This window comes from Carassius gibelio, chromosome B14 (genome assembly GCF_023724105.1).
Source record: "Carassius gibelio isolate Cgi1373 ecotype wild population from Czech Republic chromosome B14, carGib1.2-hapl.c, whole genome shotgun sequence".
NCBI classification, from domain to species: Eukaryota; Metazoa; Chordata; class Actinopteri; order Cypriniformes; family Cyprinidae; genus Carassius; species Carassius gibelio.
Window position 1 is genome coordinate 26,696,357 of NC_068409.1, and position 27,636 is coordinate 26,723,992.

A 27,636-nucleotide genomic window follows, 5' to 3' on the forward strand; every position below is an offset into this window, starting at 1 on the left:
GTAACAATAAACCATTGTTTTGACCAGTAGCTTATAAAACCCATGTGCCAACTTTCTCAAACATAATACTTATGGAAAATGCATTTTGGTTAAACTGTATCTTTATTATATTTATCATATTGGTGGTTCTAGTCTAAATATGCTGTTGCGGATTCATGGTTTTCACATTATTTACTTTAAAAAAATATCAGTTTTGACAACAAAATGTATTACAGTTTAAGGGATTTTTGAACAAGCAACAGAGAAACACACAGTTCATGAGATATAACCCTTCTGACAACTTCTCAGTGTCTCCCATAAATAGAAATGAAAAACCAACTCATGTAAATGTTTATTAACACCGTTCCTTATGCTCCATGGTGCAGAACACACAACCAGCAAACTCTCCTCCCCCGTGACGCACACCTAGCCAATTACCCATGCAAGACACAGTGGCAATTTGCAGTTTTTTTAACCATGTGCACTTGAGCCAGTGATTATCCTATCTTATATTATCACACTGGATCATCAACACCTGTATTTATTTAAAACTACATTAAAATCGATGCCATTCGACAGGGTATGGGAAAGACTAATGGATTGTTGAAATATTTGTAATAATATGCCATGTGGACTGTGAACTGTATGTGAGTGGTAGAAGACTTGTTTTTACACAAGTTGATGGCTGTATTGCGCTCAAGCCTGCTGCGCGCGCAAGATAAGCTCACAGTCAGCCGAGAGCGCGCGAGTTAGTTCGCGTGCAGAAGAGAAAATCCCAAAGACCTTTTATCATAACGCTCGTGTTTGTGGCTGATTATCACTGAAAAGGAACCGAACAACTCTCCAGGCGTAAGACACACTCGAATTTTTCACAATCGGAGGGCATAAGAATCCCGGATCTCTCGTTGTCACGTACTCAAATCTGTTTGTCTCACTCGCAGGGGCTGTCGTTGTGAAGTGTGCGGGGAAAATGAATCTGTAAAGACAGAGGGGCTCCGACAGGAGATGGCAGCTCCGATGGCTTCAGGACTTTGGTTTGTTGCGCTCACAGTGGCGAGTAAGCATGCAGCTCTTTTTTTCTATTGATGTGTTTAATGATCAATTGCTTTATCATTAAAACTTATCTTAACTTCTGTTATAGTTTAATACACTGAAGTCTTAAATGTGCTTGTTTTTGTAACTTTACGATTATTTATTATATTTTATATTATTTTATTTATATTATTATATATATTTTTTATTTATTATTATTTTTTATTTATTTAAAAAGTTAGTGAAAGTGTGTTTTACGTCTGCTCACGATAGTGACAGTCAAAATATGTCAATCACAAACTGAGCAGTTGTTAAATAAGACAACTGAAAACGATAAATTGTTATAGTGCAAATCAATCTGTTATTTAACACTGACTGATCACAAATGTGACCGATGAAATCTTTACATTATGAGTCTGACTTGAGCTACATATTTTATTTTATATTTTTATATATTTTTATAGATATTTCTTTCTAATATATGTACTAAATATGGTGGTTGCAACTGTATTATCAGAGGTAGTGCTTGCTTTTGTGAACCTTTTATACAGAAATATTTTTTCAGGAGTATTAACATTAAATAGCTCCATGGCATTATTTACAACATGTAAAAGATGCACATTAAATCAATACAACCTATTTATAGTTGAAAACTAATTGTTCTCATATCTCTTCAGACCTGTAACAAGTGGCATTAAGGGGTTAAAATGGGTCAGTCCACATAATAGCACTCTTCTCTGTGCCCCATAGCTCAGTTCACTCACAGATCTGTTTCCAACTGTGAAGTATCACTTCAGTGCTCACACAGCAGAGAGTCTTTTTGTGAGTGCATCATGTTTCATTGAGTATGGAGAATGACTTTATTACTTAAAATCATCATTCTCACACTGAACATGAATTGGCTGTTAGATAATTTACAATGAATAGGTATATAGAATAGACCCTTCATCAAGGTTGCTTAGTCGTGTGTTTTCTTGATCTCTGTAGTGAAAGTTAACTTGAGCAATTCAGTATCATAGTGTCTTTTTCAGTCCATTTTAAGGCTTGCATGGTGATAGCGTGTGTGTATATCTGTGTGTGTTTTGGTTCTTGAGGCATGCTTATGCTAACTCTGTCATAACTCTGATTAGATCTTTTGCTCAGTGAGTCAGAGCTGCAGAGAGGGTCTCTTAAACACATTCATGAACATGTGCACACACACACACACACACACACACACACACAGAATAAGCCTAGACTTCGTATGTTTTTTTGGAAAGTTTTGTTTGTGAACAAAATTCCTTTTAAAATATTCTGTTATTAAATGCCTCAATTGAGTCATTTTACTGCTTCCATTTATTACCAAACCATGCAGTTGCACATAGTGTTGCACACATTTATTATGGCTGGCTGAAGTAAAACAACAACAAAAAAAACCCCCAGTTTTGGTGGTTTAGAGGCAGGGTTTAAGTGAGCTCTATTAATTACTCTTTTATTATACCATGCACTCTAACAAAAAGTAAAGTAAGCCCTTGTATAAGCTATGGATAAGAACTGGGCTCTATTTCCAACTGTTGTGATTGCCATCAGCAGTATTGATCCAAGTATCACTGCTTCCATTAATGATTTTATTGCTGAAGTATTTCCACTTATTAAGCAGTGAGTCAGTTAAACAGAGCTAACCAAGGTCATGAAATGAGAAATCATATATGTACACTAAATTTTACATTTTTAATTCAGCTGAGAATTTTATCCGAAACTACTTTCAAATGAGGAATACAGCAATTCATCATAAAGATGCAAAAAACTTGAGATGTCTAATACAGCGTTTTTGACATTATTAGAAAAACAAACAAAACAAGACCAGTTCAAAAGTTTGGGGTGATTTGTGGGGCGATTGGAATGATTTTACAATGCTTTTGAAAGAGGTTTTATTATGCTCATAAAAGCTGCATTCTTTTGATTAAAAACAATAAAAGTTGTGAAATATTATTACAGCTTAAAACAATTTTATATTTTAAAATATAATTTATTCCTTTGGTGGCATAACTGAATTTTTAACAGCCATGACTTCAGTATTCTGAGTCATATGATCCTTCAGAAATCATTTTCTAATAAGTTGATTTGGTGCTCAAGAAGCATTTCTTTTTATTATCAATGTGGAAACGGTGATACATTTTTTCAACATTCTTTGTAAATGTAATGAAAAAAAAAAAGAAGAAAAAATTACATTTATTTAAATTTAAATTGAATGCATTCTTGATGAATAGGTATATACATTTTTTTAAAGTGTAGTTTTAAAGTATTAACACAATTAAAACCTCAAAAAAGGCTCAGAAAAAACATGCTCCAAATGAACAGAAGTTAGGCTGCCTGAACCAGGTTTTGTGTATAATATGTTGAAGAGAATAAGAGAATGAGCCATCTGCTCAGTGTGTAATATGGGGTTTCAATCTCTGTAGGAATTGTGAAACATTCTTGGATTCCAGAAAAAGTGTGATATACTTATTAAATCCCAAACAGTCTCAGATTCTTAAACTAATGCAAACTGAAATGGGGAAAAGCCTTCAGCCGAAAGAAAGCATCTGAGCGAGCCTGTGAGGAAGACCAAAACATGCTCTTTTAAGGGCAGCATGATGTGGATTTGACTCTATGACATACTGAAATGCACACAAGGTGTAACTGTTTGGCCATAGCTTGTAAATATGTGCATATATATATATATATATATATATATATATATATATATATATATATATATATATATATATATATATATATATATATATATATATATATATATAAATATATACATATATATATATGTAAGTCGTTTGATGCAGTGGAGCTTGGCTGCAGGAGTAGCTTTTAATAATTTAGATATTTATGCTACTCAAACACTGATACACTGGTAAAGCACCGCCCTGTCAAAAAAAGAGCGTAACTGTATTTAACTTCGAATGGGAAGTGTTTATGTGTGTGGGTCTGTGTGTTAGTGCTAATATTGAATACTATGATATTATTTGTATCCCTAGTAAATTATTCTGAGACTTAGACTAGGTCTGTGTGTGTTTGTCTGTGTTGGTGTGTGTCTCCTGCTGCTGTCTGTGTGATGAGGCAGGTTTTTTTTTTAGTGCAGCTGAATTATTCACAGAGTTAAAGTGCACCAGGGGGGAAAAGCTCAGGCATGCAACTGTGAGCGTGTGTGTGTGTTGTTTTGTATTATCTTGAGATGTTGTGTGTTTCTTTCCAAACTCCTGTCCTGCCTTGGTTGTTTAGGAGTGTGTGTGTTTCGGTGAAGAGCCCTGAAGCAGGACATGGGGCTTGTCTGATTAAGTCGGGGGTTTAGTAAAAATTTTCATAGGGTATTCCACAGATATTATTCACCACTCTAGACAGGAACCTCCATACCAAATAGTCATTTTATACAAGATCATCATGTGTTTATGCTGAAGATGTTATAATCTCAAACCATTGTTGTACTGATTTTTTTCTTATTATAATTATTATATTGGGTAACTGTGTTAATTAATTAGCCTAACGAATGCAATCGTCACTACAGTGGAGTCTTAGTTGGAAGCAATTGCTCTAAGAAAGGAAGTACAATGATTGACGGTTCATTTGTGCATCGAAAACACAAAGATGTTTCCCGTCCTACAGAGTTCGGAGAAACATTTGACATTACAGTGCACTATTTTCAAGATATGAATTTAACCTTTTACTGTTATGTTTATATATATATAAGTCTAGATTTTTCTAGACTAGTAGACTGATTTAATGCTCTGGCGTTGAAAAAAGTTTTCATCTTTCATAATTATAAAAGCCAGCTATAAAATAGAATAATAAATTAAAATAAATAAATAAATAAAGTTTAAAATAAAATGTTTAAAATCTTACATTTTGAGATACTGTATAAAGTTGTAATTTCGAGTTATAAAGCCACATTGTGAGACATAACTGGGAGAAGTCCAAACTGGTATTAACAATTCCAAGAAATATATCAAACTCTGAGATAAATAATGACAGTGACTTTTAAAAATTTTTTTTTACTCTAAAGCAGAAAATACGGAAACCTGTTTCTGCCATGGAATTAAAAAAAAAAGTTTCTTTTTTTCCAGCAATTCTGAATTCATATTGGATTTTTGTTTCTTGTGATTCTGAAAAGAAAGTCAGAATTCAGAGATGTAAACTCAAAATTCTTGCTTTCTCATAATTCTGAGTTTATAGTACATGTTTTTCATTGAATTTTTCACTTTATGTAATTATAAATTTTTTCTGTCACAGAATGAAAAATTACAAAAAAAGATAATTGTGACTTTTAATCTCACAAATCTTTTTTCTGAGTTTTTATTTATTTTATTTTTTTAGAATACATATTTGTTTTATTTATGAAGAACAAGAAATCTGAGATTAAAAAGTCACTTTTATTTTCTGTGGCAGAAAGACACTTTCACAAGAAACATACTTCAATACAGAATTGCTCATAAATCAAGAACTAATAGGCTTAATATGTCATATATATTTTTATGTTATATACAGTTATGTAATACAGTAGTTATATATTTTTAATATGCAAGTAAACAAACCCCCAAAACACTTCCTTAAAAACACTTTATTTTTGTACTAACAAAACGCCCTCCAGTCATCTGATTTTTAAGATGTTCCCATATGTTGCCCATAATGCGTAACCTGAAACAACTGGGAGTGAAATCTAACATGATTACTGCTGTGTTTGTAGTATTCATTTATGGTCATATCATTTTTCTCACTAAACCCTCATTATGATAATTACTGTCAGACTCTGCTTTCATATATGCTGTAATATGAGAGCTTGTGATAAAGAGAACGTGTGCTGATGGGGCAGTGATGGAATGAACAGCTGACTCATGTTTGGCATTAAAGAATGATCGTCCCCTTGGGGTCTTAATGAGAGATGTGGCATAGGGCTTCTGTGACCCTCCGCATGCTGTCCGTGAGTCATGAGGATTGTTGCTTCGGTGCATCTTGTTTATAGATGAATTGGGTCATTATGTAACTATCTGGACTCATAATAATGTATGTGTCAATTCTTTTGAAGGGATAATGAAATTGGACCTTAATGAGAGATCACCACAGGTAAAAAATGGTTGTGTATGAAAACTTTCACTCTTAGCTTTGGGAGATTCTTGGAGACGTTCAGAGGTTCTGCTTGGTTTGCTCACATGGCTCCCAAAAATGGCTTATCATGGCATTCATTTAATTTGTCACGTTTCCGCTTTACTTGTTGAGCTGTTAGTCAGATGGAGTACGTCTCACTGAGCACAGGCTGGGTGATTGTGTGTTGAATGCTGACTGCTGCCTCAGTGCTTCTACTGTCAACTTTAATCTTGTAGTCTCTGTACTCATTGTCCCCCACAGTGCACTGCTTGTCCACAGAGTGATGTCATTTGTCCTGACTTGCTGTCCCTTAGAGACATTGGCACAGGAACACCAGTAGAGTTTTGGGCTTTCTCTTTTCTTCTTTCTGAAACTTACTTTTTGGCCTGCCTGTCCAAAGTTACCCTTTAGTTGCATGTGCCAATGATGAGTATATGTAGAAAATCTAATAAAATCAATCTAAAATCAATTATAATGGTAAATTTTCCTTTAATGTAAAAGCTGTTAGAAGTAAGATTTTCCACACAGGGTAAAACAATTTCCCAAAAGTTTCTTGACTGGATTTTACCTCCACCCCGTTACATTTGTGGTGTTCACAGTCACAAAGAAGATTGGCTTACAAGAAATAGCCTATGGATTTCTCATTATGCAATCTATTTACGAGCTGCTTTTATTTTACATTTTCACAGGTTTATATTTCTTTTTGGAATTAATTGATTGTAGGCTTCATTTATATGACCTTAGTTTTTTACTAAATGCTGGCAAAATTTTTTTGCAAAGCACAATGGTTAAATATATTTCTGGGGGCCATACCGAGGCGTTCACAGGTCAGCCCCGAAACATAGTCCCTCCAGCATGTCCTTGGTCTTCCCCAGGGCCTCCTCCCTGTGGGACGTGCCTGGAAGGCGTCCAGGAGGCATCCGGAACAGATGCCCGAGCCAACTCAGCTGGCTCCTCTTAATGTGGAGGAGTAGCGACTCTACTCTGAGCTCTTCCCGAGTGGCCGAGCTCCTCACCCTATCTCTAAGGGAGAGCCCAGGCACCTTACGGAGAAATCTTGTTTCAGCCACCTGTATCCGGGATCTTGTCCTTTCTGTCATGACCTACAGATCATGACCATAGGTGAGAGTAGGAACGTAGATCGACCGGTAAATCGAGAGCTTCGTTTTGCAACTCAGCTCCTTCTTTTCCACGACAGACAGGCTGATAAAACCTAAGTAAACCATTTCTTCCATTCAATTCAAAACCTCTTCTTAAAAAGTTTTACCTCTGTTTTTCAGCTGTATGGTGTGCAGAGGTAGAGGAACGTTTAGTTAACTACTTACTCTCCCCTGACCGATACAACAAGCTGATCCGTCCGGCGGTCAACAAGAGCCAGCAGGTCACCATTGCAATCCAAGTGTCCCTTGCCCAGCTCATCAGTGTGGTGGGTAGCTGAAACATGAAGAGCTTCCACACATGGCACATTTGATTAATTCAGTGTTTCTAACATGTTTATGTTTGTTTTTCAGAATGAGAGAGAGCAGATCATGACCACAAACTGTTGGCTCTCTCAGGTAAGAGAAGTGGATTTTGTGTTCGGGTTGTAATTTAAATAAACAAACAATAAATGTCTTTCTAAATGCTGTGTCTTTTGCAGGTATGGAATGATTACCGGTTGATGTGGGATCCAGAGGAGTATGAAGGGATCAGGAAAGTTCGCCTTCCCTCCCAGCATATATGGCTGCCTGACATTGTTCTGTACAACAAGTGAGACATTTTTCTTTTATTCACATTCATGTTGTTCCAAACCTGACTGTCTATCTTTTTTGTGTCGTAGAAAACAAAAAATAATATTTTTGAGAATGTTGCAGCTGTTTTTGCTGATACACTGAAAATCTGTGGGGCCAAGAACCACACTGGATCTCAGTGTCTTTCATTGCATGACCGTAAGATTCAAAAAGAAAAAGTAATAGAGGTTTGGAACTAAATGAGGGTAAATAATTGTATTTTTTGCTGAGCTATCCCTTTAGATAATTTATAAGAGGTTTTATTTATTCAAAGGTTGAATCCTTATAAAACAATAAAGGTTGCAGCAGGAGACTTCTTCTGTAAAGTTTTTATAATGCTGCATCAATGCAGGATTTGGACAGGGTTTCACCTTTACCAAGGACAGAGTTACTGCGTTAATCTCAGGAACTGAGACTGCGATTAGAATGACAGCGTTTTTCACATGATGATGAGCTGGCACTCAGGATACTAGTATCAGCTTTTACTTTCCTTTATTATGCACTTTATTATGCACGCAAGCAAAAAAAAGGATACTTTGTATTTTAGATTTAAACCAACAAATTTAAAACAATTTGTTTGTCATTTTTAGTGCTGATGGGACATATGAAGTGTCTTTCTACTCCAATGCGGTCGTGTCAAATAACGGTGAGGTTGCCTGGCTACCACCAGCCATTTATAAGAGTGCCTGTAAAATTGAGGTCCGGGACTTCCCCTTTGACCAGCAAAACTGCACACTCAAGTTCCGCTCATGGACTTATGACCACACAGAAATCGACCTCATCTTGCTGTCAGACTTTGCCAGCCGGGATGACTTCAAGCCAAGTGGTGAATGGGATATTGTGTCCTTGCCTGGTCGCAAAAACGAAGATCCAGATGATGACACATATTTAGATATAACGTATGATTTTATCATTAGACGAAAACCGCTGTTCTACACCATTAACTTAATCATCCCATGTATTCTCATCACTTCACTGGCCATCTTAGTTTTTTACCTCCCGTCAGACTGTGGGGAGAAGATGACTTTGTGTATTTCTGTTCTCCTGGCCTTAACTGTGTTCCTCTTACTTATTTCCAAAATTGTACCGCCAACCTCACTCGCTGTGCCCCTCATTGGAAAGTACTTGATGTTCGCCATGGTCTTGGTGACTTTTTCAATTGTTACAAGCGTGTGTGTGCTAAACGTGCACCATCGTTCCCCAAGCACACACACTATGCCCAAGTGGGTCAAATACTACTTCCTGTTCCGATTGCCTGGTTTCCTATTCATGCGACGACCGGGAGAGTCCAGCAAACGTGAGAAATTTCACAGGAAGCACCAGCAGTGCTCTTCATCTGATCTCCCAGCAAAAAGTGAGGCGGATGAGACTGATTCCACCTTCTTTGTCAATGAAGATGCCAAGCACATTGGTTGGAGACGTGGCGAGTTGCAGGAAAGCACTGAATTTCGTAAGCGAATGGCGATAAAGTGCTCTGCAGACATGGACGAGGCTGTGAAGGGGGTACGATATATCGCTGACAAGTTGAAGAATGAGGATGATGATGAAGGGGTGAGTTTTGAGTTTCACTTAAATAAATGTAAAAAATCTAATTGTTCAATGGACCTATCTAAATATATATATCTCAAACTAATTTAGATAGGTCCATTGAACAATTAGATTTTATATATACAGTACTGTGCAAAAAGTGGTTTTAAGTCAGTTATTTCCATGTTTTGCTGTAGTGTTTCAGTAGGAAATATCAGTTTACATTTCCAAACATTATTTTTTTGCCATTAAATGTATTAATCCAGTGAGATTTTTGTTTGCACAAGAAGTCAAACTGAGACAGAACTGAGTCTGAACAAACTGAGACAGATTAAATCCAGAAGAACTGTGGCAATGTCTCCAAAACGCTTCAAGAAACCTGCAAAGCTTCAGTACTGTGCAAAGATCTAGGCACTTGTGTAAAAATGCTGTAAAGTGAGAATCCCGTCAACAACAATGCCATACATAGATTTTATTAATTAACTTTTATTATTTAAATTCAATTAACATTTGGTGTGGCCACACTATGGTGTTTAAAAAAGCTTTTGTCCTAGGTGCACTTGCTCATTGTTTTTCAGATAGCTTTGCAAGTAGGTTTCTTGAAGTGTCTTGGAGACATTACCACAGTTCTTTTGGATTTAGTCTGTCTCAGTTTGTTCTGTTTCTTCATGTTATTCCAGACAGACTGGATGATGATGAAATCAGATCTCTGTGTGGAGCACTGGCTGTTGTCAGACTCCTTGTGCAAACAAAAATCTCACTGGATTATTAAATTTAATGGCAAAAATAATGTTTGAAAATGTAAACTGATATTTACTACTGACACACTACAACAAGACATAGAAATAACTGACTTAAAACCACTTTTTATTGGTGAAAATACTAGTGGCCTAAGATTTTGAAAGACTTTTTGACTTTTTCTCAAATTTGTGTGTGTATGAAGAATTTGGTTCCCAAACGCAATAAATGGCATTTAAAAAAAATTTAGTTCCTGCTCAAATCAGGATTGTTTCTGGTCGGTATTGAAAAGTAAATTTTTAATTTAACTTAAAATGCCATATTTGCAGAGTTATTCATATTTTATCGCTTTTTTCCAAACGGCGACAAATGCCAGTCTCCCTTTTTTGCAGAACGCGATATATCCGCTCAACCAGTCACAGCACACCATCCCACAAACTGTAAATTCCACAGACTCTAGACAGTAATGTCAGCGTTTTTAATACACTCTGCATCTTAGTTTTACTCATCTACTTTGCACTTTCTGATCAATAAACAAGGGCTACATGATAAATCGCATGTTATTGTCATCCGCATCTCCTCAGTAAAACCTATTCTGTGATTAATAGTACTGGTAAACCATCACGTGCTTTCAGATGGAAATTATTCAGATGCATTTAATACACAGAGCCATAGATCAGTGCTATATCGTGTTCATTAGATGAATCACATTCGATTATGAACGCCATATTGTGTAGCTTGTCAGTGTTAGTGTTTTTATTAATGCCATTTATGTTTTTGTTAATACAGCACATAGCACTAGTCAACTGAATGAATGTAACATGGCAAAGATGAATGCACTTTTGGAAGCTGAATGTAAGGGAAATGTCATTTTGGAATTTCTGGGGTCTAATGTTATGTTGTTGTTCAGGTTCTTGTTCATTCTTTTATTGCTGTGATTAATTTATATCATTAACAAGATGACCCGTTGAATTCATTTTGGAAGCGATGACTGATGGATGTATTTTTAGTTCAGTGCCTGTATATAAAGATTAGTTTTGACCAAGTTCAGAGGCTGTCATATGTGGATCAACTTACTATGTTGTGTATTTTCATCAGTTTCAATATGAAAAACATCATTCATATTGATTCAATGGATTTATTGCATTTTGAGAAAAAAAAAGTATTGTGGAACCAAACTCTTCATATATATATATATATATATATATATATATATATATATATATATATATATATATATATATATATATATATATATATATATATATATTTATATAGTGCAGATATGTCAAACATAAATTAAAATAAATCTGCATATTCTCTGTTTCTCACAGATTATCGAGGACTGGAAATATGTGGCTATGGTGATCGACCGTCTGTTTCTGTGGATCTTTGTTTTAGTGTGTGTTACAGGAACCATCGGTCTCTTTATGCAGCCGCTCTTCAAGAGCTATAACACACCAGCCTCGGATGATTTGTAGATCGCATAAAGTCAGACCAGTTAAAACACAACCCATATGGCTGTTTATTTTCAGTGCACAACCTAGTCTTATCACAAACTTGACATGACATCCTTCTAATTTCAATAAATATCTTAGCAGAAAGCCCAACAATGGACTTCAAACCTGACACGTTTCATAAAGTGTTAAGCTCTGTGTGCCATTCAATGCACAATGTCACAAAATTCTTAGATGCCGTTGAGCACAATACTGGACACACACTGAATATTTAGCTGCCCTAACACTGACCCGAACTCAAAAACCCTTCAGAGCTGTCATTCAACCACAACATTTAGCCCTGGAGGCTTCAACATTCTTTAACCTCTCATAGAAAATGAAGCTCAAAATCCCAAAGTGGCTCTCAACCAACTCTCCCCTTGACTTGATTTCTCAAAACTAAGTGTTTTTCTTAAACATATACAGATTTTCTGAAATTTCCAAATGCTTGTGTGCAGAACAAAAACACTTGTTTACATCAGAGAACCCCATCATAGACCTGTGACGTGTTTAAGGACTACAGTATGTACTGTGTCTTTAAAAACGTCAACCCTAGCTCAGTAGCAATGTGGGTATTTATTTTAAGTCAAATAATAAGCTTTTTACTGGACTCACACCTTAACATACTCTACACGCATCTGCATGCACTGTTCTTTAATACGCATTTTCACATAATTTTCCCCTTATTATACTTAGATTGGTTTAAACATTATGTGAATAGCATCTTGCAGCAGCATTTTGATTGACCTTTACAGACAGATTTTTGAAACGTGCTGTCGTTTGAATGATTGATGAGTACTTCATATATAATTATTATCATAAAGTTGTTTTATTATGATGGTTATGTGATGTATTAAGAAAAGAATAAATTGAAACCATACAATTTTTGTCACTTTTGCACTTTCATTTTTGTACATTTTAATGCTAATATATGGTTACAGATAAAAGCTTTATATGCGGCTTATGAATCTGCATATTTCTCTCCTGATTCAGATGAGATGACTTCTAGGATGGCCGGAGGGTGAATAGATCTTTAGCAAATATTCATTTTTTGGTGAACTGTTCTTTTTAAAAACTCTGGGTAATTAAAACTCTAAAATAACTTTAGAAAATAGAATCTGTTGAAACTGTATTTTTTTTCCACATGACTGCTTGTAACACTACACTGGTAAATAAAATCAAAGCATGCATCTGCTTTGCAGAAGGGGGTCTTTTCCCCTTTTTTTATTATCACGTTAATGACCAATTCTACTTGCTGTGGTTTAGGACTGTAGTTTTGTGTTGTTAATTTCTGAGGATTCTTAGAGATATTTTTAGTGTTTTTCAATGTTAACTCATCATGACTGTGGCTCTGCTGATTTAACAGGTGGCGACAGTTCAGTCAGGGGAGTGTGCAAATGGAGGCTGAGATGCATTATTTAAAGGAGTGTATGAATATTTAAGTTATTTTCCAGTCTGTTTTTGCTCTCTTCTGAAGATGGCAGTCTGTGTGTAGATGCATGCTAACATGCATCTGCAGTATAGATGAAGTAAGCTAAGCAAAGAATGTGAGTAAGCAAACATTAACTCATAATGCCAAATGCAATAATACCAGCGCAGACATCACAACTTTTAACTACTGCAATGCGTTTGTCTGATTCTATCCATGCATTATGAGAGAGTTCTGATGTATATTAGACATTTGACCATGTTTTAATGTGAAGTTTAATCTCATGTTTGAATAATTGAGAATCACATGCAATGGCATGAGGGAAAAGTGACACAGACCCTCTCGGAGGCCACAGCTGGTTCCAACTGGAGCAGAAAATCATCTGAGCTCAGACAGTAGCTATGAACGCTGAGGAGATATGTTTGCCCGAGCTGCTGCTTGGACTCAATGTGAGTGTTTACACTAGAGATTCAGCTGTTTTTATTTCAGTACGTCTGTGAGATTGTAGACAAACACATTATAGGCCAGTGCATATTGTTACCAAGACTAAGTTAGATTTCACCTTTATATAGCCAAAATAAGAAAGATAGAAAAATAAATCCAAAGCTGTAGAAAAAAATTCAAACAGTACTTGCTGCATACTTTTATACAATATACTATACTTCCTGAAAATCAGTTTTGTAGTTTAAGTGATGGAAAATGGGTTGACAGCTATAAATGTACGTTGAGACTGTCTTATGATTTACATAAGATACAAATATCATTTGAGATACATAGAGTATTTAAAGGTGTATTATTATTTAATATATTAATATGGCTTCTCTCTCTCTCTCTCTCTCTCTCTCTCTCTATATATATATATATATAAACTTCATTTTACCAACTGAGCTATTTTATCACTAATTTTTTTAAATCTTTTTTTTTTTTTGTTTGTTTTTTTTTTTACTTAACTTTATGCCGTTTTCTCACGTTCACTGGAACTGTGAGGAACTGTGCTGTTGGCCACCGTGGCCAAAGAGTGACAATTACAATTACACTGTGCAGCATTTTCTGAGTATGTTGATCTATTTCCTGAAGCGATGCATTCATCTGTCCCTTTAAACTGACACGCACGCGCGGGACTCGAGCGCGCGCCTGGATGAATTCCAGCTAGGAGTGATCTACTCTCATCCCCTGCTTTACAATGGTCTAGTATTCACAACAAATAACAACCACAAACTTTTGTCGCTTGTTACGAAAAGTTTTTTTTATTTATTTTAGCTGGTGTTACGCAATATCAAACTTTCTCTCAAAATGACTCTGGCAGTCATTGGTCTTTTTACCCTGTTCACCAGCATCATCGCCATCACGCCTGGTAAGTAAACAATCACTGTCTCTTTCTGCCCTACAAAGTTATTTCAATGTTTGTTATCAACATTTTTAGTTTTTGAGTTATGGACTATAATGCATTTAAATAGTTTAAAACCATTTAGAGTATTATTTGAAATCAATATGTAATGGATAATTGTGTTATCAAAATGATTTATGTTCCCGCCTTCCTTGCGTGCCACAGTTTGCAGTAAAGACATAATGAGTCGTTGAACAAAGTTTTGAATTGTGTCAGCAATAACACTCTGCGAATTATAAGAAATCGTATCATGATTATTTATTATTTATTTACTTAAATTTCACCTCAAAATGTAATTTGTTCGTTGTTTAGTTGAGTGCATTTGTCCTCAGTTGAGGTCAGTAAACAATTAGTGAAGGGCGTATAGAGCGGACTTCTGCTGACTGTCATGTCTATGGAGTGTTTGGTTTCTGTCTGTCCTTGTCTGTATGTCATTACACTTAGTGTACTCTATTCATATGACTCACTTTTATAGCACAGCCATTTTGTAGGTAATTAAAGCACAAACACTGTTATTTCAGCTATATAGGTCACATAAACAATGGTTTTAAGCTGTGAGAAGTTACATCAATGATGTAATAAGATAATGATGATGATATGTGTGTTTTGGCAGCTAGAGAGTTTGTATCTCTTGCAGAAAGAGAAGATGCTCTTCTTAGGGAGTTGTTTCAGGGGTACCAGCGCTGGGTCAGGCCGGTTCAGCATGCAAACCACTCTGTGAAGGTCCGCTTTGGATTGAAGATATCTCAGCTAGTGGATGTGGTAAGACAAAAGTACAGAATCAGAATTTTTAAACTTAATTTTAAAGCTTAGCTTTGACAATCCTTGGTTGGTCTCTGTCCATGGTGCTGAAACACAACAGATGGATCTGTCCATGGTTTTGAAAACCATTGACATTTGAAACCAGTTTATTTCTGTATATTAGGCATATGTTAGGGGCATCTGCTTCTTTAGTCTATATATAGAAAATATTGCCTTACTGCAGTTCAGATCTATATTTTCCCCCCATCTCCTGGATTTATTCTGCCTTACTTTTTCTTTGAAAGGTTTTTGTTGTTCAGAGGACTCGTGTGATAGGAGGTTGAATTATTAAAAGAGCAGAGATCCAGAGAGCTGTAGAATCTTTAACAGTGTGCACTCACAAAAATCCATTGGTGTACTATTTCCCTCTGTGATTAAATTATTCAAAGTAAACTGATAGTAATTCAGCATTTTTTATGAAAATGTATTTGGTAAGCAAATGCTGCAGGTATTCAATTCAGCAAATAGACAGAAACACACTAACATTCAACGCAGTAGAGATCTAAGCTGCTTTGAGCCTGAATGAGTACATTATGTGTTTTCTTGGTAAAACTTGTTTCAATGTAAGATTTAAATTCTGCATGAAATCCATCAGCATTATAAAGCATTTTATTCATGCTTAAAAAAAGCAATAAACACCCAAAATATTAAGTGCACCATCAAGTATTTGTTGTTCCTCTCAATGATAATAATCAAACCATGATGACGTCAACTTACTGTTGCTACATTGTAATGTGATTTACTTGATAAGGGCTCAGATGTGCCTGTTTGATATTATTGATTTAAAACCTACCTAAAGGCACAGGTGCCCAAGAGCCTCGTAATTCAGAGTATTAGATGGGTTTAAAAGTGGTTATGCTGGACGTTTATCAAAAGATATAGCCAATGATTTTGAGGGCTATGGAAAATAAATAAGGACAGCTATTATTATGTGGGCTGAGTCACCCCTCTCAGCACGGCTCTTCCTCAAATATCTCATAATCTCAAGACAAATGGGTAATAATATAAACCTGTTTGATGAAAAGTCTTTACCCAGTTTGGTTCTTTATGCTGCTTATTCTGTTTTACAGCATACTTTAGAATTAATTAATTTTCTCTGTATCTTATGACATTATCTTTCTTTCCATTTTTCTTTCTTTCTCTGTTTATGAATTTAGGATGAGAAAAACCAACTCATGACAACTAATGTGTGGCTATGGCAGGTATGTAACCATAAGCATCACTGTAAAAATGGTCTGGGAATTGTCTAGGGGAAAAAAATGGATACAATAACATCTAAATTAGTTAAGTTTATTATCAGTTAGTATAAAAATAATAATAAAAACCTACCTACCTTCTAATGGCTTGTTTTTTTCTTTTTTTAGTTTGATCGCTTGTATTGTCTTCATTTATTAGTCACTTTGGATAAAAGCTTTTGCTAAATGACTAAATGTAAATGTAAAATTAAAATGAAAAATATAATATGAAAAAAAAAACTATAATTGTATCTCAATTATCTTTTTTCTTTATAATTAATGCAAAATTGTGACCCTGGACCAACCAGTCTTAAGTATCAATTTCTGAGATTAACATATCATCTGAAAGCTTTCCATTGATGTATGGTTTGTTAGGATCGGATGATATTTGGCAAAGATACAAGTATTTGAAAATCTGGAATGTGAGAGTGCAAAAAAAAGTCAAAATACTAAGAAAATCACCTTTGAAGTTGTCCAAATGAATTCTTAGCAATGCATATTACTAATCAAAAATTAAGTTTTTAAATATTTATGGTAGGAAATGTAAAAAATTTCTTCATGGAACATGATCTTTACTCAATATCCTAAAGATTATTAGCATAAAAGAAAAATCAGTCATTTTGATACAATATTTTTTTGGGTATTGCTAAAAATATACCCCAGCGACTTAAGACTGGTTTTGTGGTCCAGGCTCACAATTATAATTTCTCTTAAGGAATGGCTGGATTATAAACTGCGATGGAACCCTGAGAACTATGGTGGCATCACCTCTATAAGAGTCCCTTCAGAGAGCATCTGGCTCCCAGACATTGTTTTATATGAAAAGTAAGTTTGTGCAATTGGTGTGGATATCACTTGTAACAAGAATGACTTATTTTGGAATATTAAGATATTAACATATGCTTCATGACCATTTTTAGTGCTGATGGACGTTTTGAAGGCTCACTTATGACCAAAGCCATCGTGCGGTACAACGGCATGATCACATGGACGCCTCCTGCCAGCTACAAGTCCGCCTGCACCATGGATGTGACCTTTTTCCCATTCGATCGGCAGAACTGCTCTATGAAGTTTGGCTCTTGGACATATGATGGAAACATGGTCAAACTAGTCCTCATCAACCAGCAGGTGGACCGAAGCGACTTCTTTGATAACGGCGAGTGGGAGATTCTCAGCGCCACTGGTGTCAAAGGCAGTCGGCAAGACAGCCACCTCTCCTACCCCTACATCACGTACTCGTTCATCTTGAAACGTCTTCCTCTCTTCTACACACTCTTCCTCATTATTCCCTGCCTGGGCTTGTCCTTCCTAACAGTACTGGTCTTCTACCTGCCCTCTGATGAAGGGGAAAAAGTCTCTCTCTCCACCTCCGTCCTGGTGTCCCTCACTGTGTTCCTTCTCGTCATCGAGGAGATCATCCCTTCTTCTTCCAAGGTTATCCCGCTGATTGGAGAGTACCTGCTTTTTATCATGATTTTTGTCACTCTCTCCATCATCGTGACCATTTTTGTGATCAACGTCCACCACCGCTCTTCAGCTACTTACCATCCCATGTCTCCGTGGGTGCGTTCGCTGTTTCTCCAGCGGCTGCCTCATTTGCTCTGCATGAGGGGAAACACAGACCGCTATCATTATCCAGAGCTGGAGCCTCACAGCCCTGACCTTAAGCCCAGGAACAAGAAAGGGCCACCTGGCCCTGAAGGAGAAGGTCAAGCTCTGATTAATCTGCTGGAGCAGGCTACCAACTCGGTTCGCTACATCTCACGCCACATTAAGAAGGAGCATTTTATTAGGGAGGTAAGGACTTGAAGATGTCTTGAGATGAAGGTAAAGTGAAGTTTCTAGTGAATGGCTATATTTATAAATAAAAAAATTAACCATTTCTAGACAAACACAAGTTTAAGGTCGTTTAAAATACTTACATCATGTTACACTGAAGACTGGTGTACTGGCTGTTGAAAAATTTAATGTTTCCATCACAGGAATAAATAATATGTCACTATATATATATATATATATATATATATATATATATATATATATATATATATATATATATATATATAAAAACACAAAATAAATAAATAAATAAATATATATATATATATATATATATATATATATATATATATATATATATATATATATATATATATATATATATATATATATATATATATATATATTACAGTATTACTGCTTTTACTGTATTTGTTTTGTTGTTGGAAAAATATTTTTTCTTATCCCGATTGATTACAATATATATTTAATGAATATTTGAACTATGTTATTTTACTATATATTTAATGATATTTTGCAGTAATAAAGATGCTCTAGCATACTGTTGATGTTAAGAATGAAGAAAGGAATTGATAAATTGATAAAGGAATGATATTTATTAGCACTTTTTTAGTGTTGACAATAATTTGATGATGAAGATGCTAGTCTTGACAGTTATGATAATGATAATGGACATTCCTTCTCTTTTCCAGGTAGTTCAGGACTGGAAGTTTGTGGCTCAGGTGTTGGACAGGATTTTTCTCTGGACCTTCCTCACAGTCTCTGTGCTCGGCACCATCCTCATCTTTACACCTGCCCTCAAGATGTTCCTGCGCACACCTCCACCTCCTTCTCCGTGACACTTGAGTCATTCCATTCAAATACATCACATCGCAAAAGGAAATTTTACTCTACCACTAACATTACAGACAGTGCACATTACTATGTAAATGTAATTTGTTCGTTCACTGCATTAAAGACTCAAATGTATGATTAACAATGTAAGATGACCATGTTAATCAGATGTGAAGTAAGCAGAGTAGCATTATTTGTCCTTAGTGATACTTTAAAACTTTTGTTTGTAGATTATTTAATTATTAATTCTCAAAATTGTATGTACACTCAACATAAAAAACTCACAAAAAAGAAAGAAAGAAAAAAACTTATTTTGACTTATGCAAGAAAAAATTAAATCTCCACAGAATTAGAAAACTGCTTTGTCCATCTTCCTGAGAGGACACAACTCTGGTTCCTGTCCTTATTCTTACACATTCAAAATTTAAGCATTCAAACTGAGGAGCAGAAAAACAATACAATTCAATAAAAAAATCACAGCAAATGATTTTTTCAAATGAAAAATGTGTTTTCAAACACATGCAACTACACTAACCCTTTCTAGCTACAATGTAACTATATTATTTTAATCTTTCTGGTAAACCAAATTAGTTTCGAGATGATGAGTATCACATTACCTTCTTTAACAGGTAGAAGAGAAGACCCAGTAAAAACAGTGCAGTCAATATGCTGAGTAGAATGACCCACCATGGGACTTGACTGAGCAAAGCAGGCTTTCTTTCACGGAAAAATGTTAGCTTCACCTATATTAGTCAAATAAATATTATTTCAGTTAGTTTCATCTAAATGCTGCACAAATAAAAAACTATATAAATGAGTGCTAATCTACAGGACACATAACCTTAATTTTGAATGGCTGCATCCCAATATTCTCGCATTAAGAGTCAAAAACGCATCCAGTACTATATCCAAGTAGTTCAATGATCTACACAGTATACTCCTGTAAAGAAAAAAAAAACTTGTCAACACTGTTAAACCCCAAAAATGTATCCAATCTCAAGAAAAGGCAATAGACAAGCTAAACCATTATAATTAAGAGTAAACATTTAATTTGAGTCCTCTAAAAAAAGTATAATGTGAACATGTTCCTTTAACAAAAAAATAAAAGTGAAAAAAAAAATAGATACAGAAAGAACAACTGGAACAAGATGGTGCCTGGTGGTGTGTTGGCTGCTTGTCTTGCTCTGTTATGTTTTATTGTTTTTTACTTTTTATGTTGTGTTTACTCCCTCAGTATGGCCAGAGAGATAGATAGATGCATAAGAATCTGAGAAAAGTGACTGACAACCCACTTGGAAAAACCTGACGCTAAGTAAATGTTGACAGAGTTTTTCATTTTGGGGTTAACTATCTCTTTAATGTTAATCAGCGTGAATGTATTTAATCACATACATGAATGTAAAAAAAAAAAAAAAAAAAAAAAAAAAAAAAAAAAAACCCAGAGGAAAGCATTTGATAACCTATTCAAGGTAAAAATTATTTTTTTAACTTTATTAATTCAAACACATATCTTATAGTTAATTATAGTTTGTCAATAACACTTCATATTGCTACCATAAATTTCAAATGTTGAGGACTATTGTTACATTTATCAACATAGATTGAGCTAGCAGCAAAAATATTTTTTTGGTGTGTAGATCAAATTACTTTAAATTTAAATGGCAAATATCCCACATTAAGCCTTGCAGTTTGAGTTCTGCTTAAAATAATCAGTTGGGTTGAACTTTCAACTTACTGTAATGAGCTTTCCTTAATATTTTAGTCGATTTATTAAGTCTTATATTGCAGAGAAAAGTGCAGCAACTGTACCTCAAGAAAAGTATTGTTCCACAATTGAAACGTCTGTAGTGCTGTCCACTGCCTCAAGAGGGCACTTTATCTCCACGCATCTGAAGTCATCAGCACATGTCTGGGTGAAAGGTAGAAGATGTGAAAGGTAGAAAATCATTTGCAAGAATGACAAACTTAAGTACCTTAAAACCTTTGATAAACATTTTAAAGACACTAGTATAACTACAGATAGTAGTGAAAAGATAAAGTTACCAGGGTTTTATACTTTCTTTTATTGCCCGAAAGGAAAGTAAATCAGAAGAGACAAGAGCCTTCAGGCTTAATTCATGCTCTACTTCACACCGTCCTCTGGATGATGCCTAAAGAGTGAGCATTGGAACCATTATGGACCTCTCCCACAATGCTGTAGAAGGAATTTATCATATATCAAATACAGAAAGCTGCAAAGTACAACCAGTGACAGCTGAAGTTAATAAATTATCATTATTTAAATTTATATCTCATGAAGGAACTACATTGGTAATTCAGAGTGGGTTGATTTCATCTGCTGGCATGCAGTGAATAATATTTTTTCGATGATCCTTGATCTGCACAAGGTGCAGGAGCTGTTTTCCATCCTTGGTTGCATTTGGCCACTGAACGTTCATCACAACAGAACCGAAGGACTTCAGAGGCCGACCAATGTTACTGATCTGACACTGATGAACATTTTCACAAAATCAACAGGGTTTCAATTACAATGGACTCTTTATGTAAATAAAATACACTGCCAAATTCTGCACATTCACAGACTCTCTCTGTGACAAGCTGCTGAGGTATAAATACGCTAATACATAGACTTCTATCTGCAAAATATTATTATAATCATTATTATAATTCATTTGTTAAGTCTAGATATTGAAAGAGCTTATACCAGATTGAATTAAGGGTGTCATATGACATGAATAATAATGATAATGAATAATAAAGCATAGTAATTCATTACTGTAACTTTAAGGAGGGTGAAACACCAACCCTGAACTCATTTTGAACAAAGAGCTGATTTCATCTTCTGATTTCATTGCTTTCAGATCTTTTACTTCTCCTCAAAAGAACAACTAGGGTTAACATGACTACAAAGACAAAATACATCAGAAAAAAACAAGCATTCTGTTATTTAGAGAACAGCAGAGTTTTAAATACTTTAAATCCCAAGCATCACAGAATCCATATTAATACATTGTACACTACCAGTCAGTAAGATTTTAAAAATGTTTTTAAAAGATCTCTCATGACCACACCTAGGCTACATCAATTAGACCAAAAATAGACAATAAAAACATTTTTTTTTATAATAAATTATATTATTATTAATATTTTTTTTTAAAAATCAACGTGGATTAACAGAAAGTTCAAAAGAACAGCATTTATTTGAAATGAATAAATGTCTTTACTGTTACTTTTGACAATTTAATGTGTCCTTGAAATTAACATTTTTGCTTTAAATTGATCAAAAAGAGACGATAAATATATTTATAATGTTACAATATATATATCAGATAAATGTTTTTCTTCTGAACTTTCTATTAAACAAAGAAACCTGAACAAATTATACTAAGCTGTTTTCAACATAATATTAATAATAATAATAATAATAATAATAATGTTTTTTTTTTTTTTTTTTTTTTTTTTTTAGCAGTAAATCAGAATATTTGAATGATTTCTGAAGGATCATGTGACACTGAAGACTGGAGGAATAATGCTGAAAATTCAGCTTTGAAAATAGCAAGAATAAATTACATTTTAAAATCAATTTAAATAGAAAAGTTATTTGAAATAGTAAAAAAAAATACAATATTACTGCTTTTGCTGTATTTTGGATGAAATAAATGCAGGCTTGGTGAGCAGAAGAAATAAAAAAAGGAGTGGAAGTGTTTCAGAGAAACTCTGAAAAGCGCGCTGCAGGAATATCAGTGAATGCTAGACAGCCACATAAATTCAAGGCAGTAGGCTAAGCTCATTGGCTGCATATGATCAATCAGCTTGTGCCAAATCGTTTAACAATCTGAATATCATCGGTTACGTTAACAACCCATGAGTCTGCATGATCTAGAGTTTCATGACTAAACTATTAATTTGTGCAATAATAGCTCTCATGTCTCATGTCGGTGGGCAAATGCGCTATCAGAACTTATTTCTACAGCGATTTTTTTTTATTTTGGTCGCACATGCGGACGTGCGGACCACTTATGTGCACCAAATGTGACTTCACTATGGTAAAAAACAAAACGTTGTCAAGCTTTTTGATACAAACTTACCATGAATTACACAGAAATTTGTTTTCAGTAAAATGGGACACTTACTACTCTTCTTTAGGCTAAACTGATGATAGCTGCAGAAATTCTGGAAACGTCACAGAAAGTTGGTTCTGGTGTACATCAACTCCACCTATGTTAGTTACAGTGACCTCCAGGGCAACATTCCTATCACCAGGGGAAATTACAGGAATATAATTTCCTCTTCAACACACAAAGATACAGCCAAATTCAGGAATGAGACGGAAAGATTTTTTCTTTTAAAGCCTATATCACAAAATGTGACCCTGGACAACAAAAGCTTAAGTGTTTATTTTTTGAAATAGAGATTTATACATCATCTGGAAGCTGAATAAATAAGCTTTATATTGGTGTATGGTTTGTTAGGATAATATTTGGCAAAGATAAAACTGATATACAACTGAAAATCTGGAATATGAGGGTGCAAATAAAATCAAAATACAGAGAAAATCATCTTTAAAATTGTCCAAATAAAGTTAAAAGAAATGCTTATTTCTAATCAAAAAATAAGTTTTGATGTATTTACTGTAGGAAGTTTACAAAATATCTTTACTCAATATCCTAATGATTTTTGGCATAAGAGAAAAATATAATAATTTTGATCATTTTGACCCATATACAATGTTTTTTTTTGGCTATTGCTGAAAATATACCTCAGCGATTTAAGGTTTTGTGGTCCAGGGTCAGAAATGTGCCAGATATGCAGCTAATATGCAAATCGTAATGCGTAATTACCTGAGTATTGCCCCTGAGATATTAAAACTCACAGGTCCATATTTGCCAGTACACGTTTTGAAGTTATAGCAACAAAACACTAGCTTTATACAAACCTTATGCCAAATATCAATCATGTGCAATTTTTGAGTTGTAGAAAACACATAAGCCCTAAATCATGCACAAGTCACATAGACAGTGGCTTTACATGGCTAGAGGGTCACATTTGTCTTGTTGTTGGTCTCTGGTGCAGAACCTATACTCAAGCTGCAGGTTACTCTGACAAATGTTGTCACTTCCACAGCCGGCATTTCTAAATTTCACAAAGACCACTCGTGAACCAAGACCCCTCTCTATCCACAATGCATCAGCCTTTAATGTGTGCTTGATCCCTGCAGAAAAGTGACCTATCAGATGTGATTCAAATGCTACAGAAATTGTTCTGGCAAGTTATTTTATAACTAATCAAACACAACACATTTTCACTTATTTTGACATTTTATGACAAGTTTATACATGTAACTCCTTTTACAAACCTCTGGTTTTTGATGAGGCTCTGCAGCTGAACCATGACATATGTACACCCGACTTCTCCCTGTATCCTCATTATGAGCACTCACTGCAAAATCTGTTAATCAGAAAGCATCATCTGTCAGAAGCATTGTAAAGCTGAGGCCCAAGACTGAAGTAAAAAAATAAACCTTTTATTCAACCTTGGTATCCATCTTGGTTGATATCCCCAATATGAGCCACTGCTAGTCCAAACATGGAGTCCATTTTCCCATATAGACACACTGGTTGTATTTGGTTCCAGCGCTGCCCTTTGGCTTGGTTGATGAAAACATACACAGCTTTTCCTACATCTTCATCAATGCTTATTTTGGAGATCATCCCACCTGAAGCATTGCAGACATTAACTCCCTAATCAACTGTGTTTTGTTAAGGTATATAATGCCTTTATAACTGATACATTTTTTTACGATCCTCACATCCTTTACTGACTGATAAACTATTAACAATATGTGTTAAAGTAACAATAAGTAAAGCACAACCAACCTTCTTTATCAACAGAAATACGTTCACAATCATCAGATAGGCAATGCTTTAGCAAGAGGGGCTCCAATCAGCAATCTGGAGAGGAAAGGGTTGTCCATAGATAGATAGATAGATAGATTAATATTTCAATAATATTAATAAGCATGCAGATAATTATAAAGTGTTAAGATTTAAACTGTTGGATTTCTTTTAAAACATTATGAAATATTTTCTCTAGTCGATCTCTTGTTTGCTTAAAAAAATAAAATAAAATAAAAAAACATATAATAAGAACAAGTTTCTCACACTCGCTCCTCTGAAGGTTTAAGCTGATGGTGCATGGCCATAGAAAACCCAAACAAAGAGCCAGCTTCTCCACGCATGTTCATCACGATCTGCGTGTCCAGGTTCAAATACAAAACCTCCACACAAAGCAACCACACGGTCAAGAGGAGAGCCCACTGACTAAACAACATGATGATGGACCTCTCTGGAGCTGGATATGGACTGAGAGATTGTAATATCACCCAGAAGAAAAACTCCTGCTGCAGGAGGGTGAGGCGATGTGACACATTATATAAGCCTTGGCTGATTTACCACCTCAGGGTGGGAACAAGGCCAACTGTAGCCTACAGCAAAGAGAGTTAATCCAGAGTTACCTGCAAAGGAAACCTGGAAACATGCCCTTTTATCCTCAATCATTGCCTGGAAGGCATAGTCAAGTTCTAGATAAAAATCTGCATGTTACAACAGGGCAATATAAAAAGAGAAACATCAACACGTGCAGTTGGGACATATACTAAAGTAGTCGGAATGGAAGCCACAGAGCCATCTTAAAAAAAATAAAAAATAATAATACATAAAAAACATCCCTTTGTAAAACTTATATCTTTCTCAATGCCAAATGAAACTGTGCTATTCAACCCCCAACTTTGAAAGTAGGCCTAAATCACTCGCATATGCGACTAAATCTTCACTCTGGGCAACTAAATCATGTTTAATATAAGCCAATGGATAATGAATTCTAATATTTTACTCTCCAGTGTGTGATTTGAGGCTAGATATAAGTTTAGTACAGGTAGGCTATATATTTTCACTCGCCGAACTCACTCTTGCTGAGCGCTTCAGAGGTTTACTTTCTATCAAGTGATCTGTGCTATTTTTCAGTTCATCTCAAAGGATTTGTATGGGATCAGATTCCCGCAAAATGTATTCATGTAAATTAAATGTAAAATGTGTTCATGTAAATTAGGGTGGGCCTAAGCTTCAACATTGGTCCACAAGTTCTAAATTGACAGCTCCTCCTCTAGCCAATCAGTCTTGTACTTGTACGAAAATGGATAACTGTCATCTGAGAAACATATTTCCATTCAGGACATTGTGTGTCTTACTGTCACTGCTGTACGCCTACCTGGTGATCCGTTAATGTTAAATCTGTAAATTAATTTTGAATTAATGTAATGTATTTTGGATTAATGTAATGAAACGCACTGTGCGTACCATTAGTGCTCAGATTGACCTGAGATTTGCCCTGCAATCAATCATTTCAGCAGTTATTAACCAGCAAGCAATTTTGCATTTAAAATATGTCTATTAGCCATCTAAACATAGCTACAAACAGTCGCTACTATTACACATTATTAAAGAAATCCTATCACATTTATGGCAAATAACATCACAAAGCCCATGGTGACCCTGCTGACAAAAACATTAGAAACCTTGTAAGGGAAACAGGTCAATTTAGCTCAAAGGGAATCATTTAAGATTTTAAAGGGAATTTGAACAGAATCACTGTTTCACGGCTGTTCACGGAGACGTGCCTGCGGTTCAGTGAACGAGCCGTTTAACATCAAATCTGCGCTGGATACTAATATCCAAACTATAGTGAAAACACTATCAATTAGCACAGTAACAAGATCGGCAGTTTAAAGACATTAACTTGTAAGCACAAAACACAAGATACTTCTCTTTTCAATATGAATAAGACTTTATTAGATAAATCTAAGACATATAAACTAATCTAACATATAAACGCATGCACTCACACATTCACACAAGTTGCAGGAAGATCGAAAGTTAGGAAAAGATGAGTTTAAGAGAATGGAAATATGGAATTCCGAGTTTACAGCAATACGTTAAATTGCATAGACATGGACAACCATCAATCACGTAATTAGCCCTTGCATTGAGTTCCTCAATGTGACTAAAATTATATTAGATTCACCAGCACAACAAATATCTGGGGATACGTTGCCTTCGTTTGCTGTGAAAGGGACTCCCGTTGAAAGGGGTATCCCGGTGTCGCTGATTGGCTGGAAGTTCAGTAGTGAAGTGACGTCTTGGGAAGCCCGTGGTTGTTGGGCGTTGGCTGAAAGTGCAGAGTCGTGTGCGCTGGTCGAAGTTGAACGGGCATCCGAGGTCAGGCGTCAGAGACTTGACGTTACAAATCTTAACTCAGAACACGAAACTCTCAAACGGAAAAGAAAAGAAATAAAGTTTGACGAGACTAGGTTGTGTTCCTTCTCATCGTGGCATAGTAGCAGCAGGCAGGCACGCTGGAACCGCGCTCAAAGAACAATGATGACTAACCGCATGGCTAGATGCTACAAGCTAAAGCTAGGTAGCAAAGCTACAAGCTA

General features: G+C 35.3%; 2 protein-coding genes and 2 long non-coding RNA genes across 5 annotated transcripts; 2 read left to right on the forward strand and 2 right to left on the reverse strand.

Annotated features, from left to right (window-relative positions):
• Window positions 1–550: 550 nt before the first annotated feature.
• On the forward strand, window positions 551–12,539 carry LOC127971050 (neuronal acetylcholine receptor subunit beta-2-like). Its single transcript, XM_052573812.1, has 7 exons — window positions 551–828; window positions 921–1,036; window positions 7,407–7,552; window positions 7,638–7,682; window positions 7,766–7,875; window positions 8,486–9,446; window positions 11,495–12,539. Exons 2-7 carry the CDS (start codon window positions 985–987, stop codon window positions 11,639–11,641), a joined length of 1,461 nt encoding a protein of 486 aa, XP_052429772.1. The 5' UTR covers window positions 551–828; window positions 921–984; the 3' UTR covers window positions 11,642–12,539.
• Window positions 12,540–14,222: 1,683 nt separating this feature from the next.
• On the forward strand, window positions 14,223–19,565 carry LOC127971055 (neuronal acetylcholine receptor subunit non-alpha-2). Its single transcript, XM_052573816.1, has 6 exons — window positions 14,223–14,439; window positions 15,086–15,234; window positions 16,431–16,475; window positions 17,224–17,333; window positions 17,429–18,305; window positions 19,001–19,565. The coding sequence occupies exons 1-6, from the start codon at window positions 14,379–14,381 to the stop codon at window positions 19,145–19,147; spliced, it is 1,389 nt and encodes a 462-aa protein (XP_052429776.1). The 5' UTR covers window positions 14,223–14,378; the 3' UTR covers window positions 19,148–19,565.
• LOC127971057 (uncharacterized) lies at window positions 18,886–21,439 on the reverse strand. Of its 2 annotated transcripts, XR_008156737.1 has the most exons (4): window positions 21,186–21,439; window positions 20,952–21,051; window positions 19,984–20,082; window positions 18,886–19,885 (listed from the first exon to the last, which is right to left on the reverse strand). It is a non-coding gene; the product is annotated as an uncharacterized LOC127971057 (long non-coding RNA). The 2 variants fall into 2 exon arrangements; XR_008156736.1 differs by lacking the exon at window positions 21,186–21,439 and having other exon boundaries at window positions 20,952–21,173.
• A 2,635-nt stretch (window positions 21,440–24,074) lies between these two features.
• Window positions 24,075–25,482, reverse strand: LOC127971056 (uncharacterized). Its single transcript, XR_008156735.1, has 4 exons — window positions 25,304–25,482; window positions 25,019–25,093; window positions 24,676–24,858; window positions 24,075–24,590 (listed from the first exon to the last, which is right to left on the reverse strand). It is a non-coding gene; the product is annotated as an uncharacterized LOC127971056 (long non-coding RNA).
• Window positions 25,483–27,636: the final 2,154 nt, after the last annotated feature.

Bases quoted from the DNA above. Each gene is read 5' to 3' on its own strand.
- LOC127971050 (XM_052573812.1), top strand. From the start codon at position 985: ATGGCAGCTCCGATGGCTTCAGGACTTTGGTTTGTTGCGCTCACAGTG. The intron at 7,553-7,637 runs GTGGGTAGCTGA...TTTGTTTTTCAG, and splicing joins TTGCCCAGCTCATCAGTGTG to AATGAGAGAGAGCAGATCAT. The intron at 7,876-8,485 runs GTGAGACATTTT...TGTCATTTTTAG, and splicing joins GACATTGTTCTGTACAACAA to TGCTGATGGGACATATGAAG.
- LOC127971055 (XM_052573816.1), top strand. From the start codon at position 14,379: ATGACTCTGGCAGTCATTGGTCTTTTTACCCTGTTCACCAGCATCATC. The intron at 15,235-16,430 runs GTAAGACAAAAG...TTATGAATTTAG, and splicing joins TATCTCAGCTAGTGGATGTG to GATGAGAAAAACCAACTCAT. The intron at 16,476-17,223 runs GTATGTAACCAT...ATTTCTCTTAAG, and splicing joins CTAATGTGTGGCTATGGCAG to GAATGGCTGGATTATAAACT.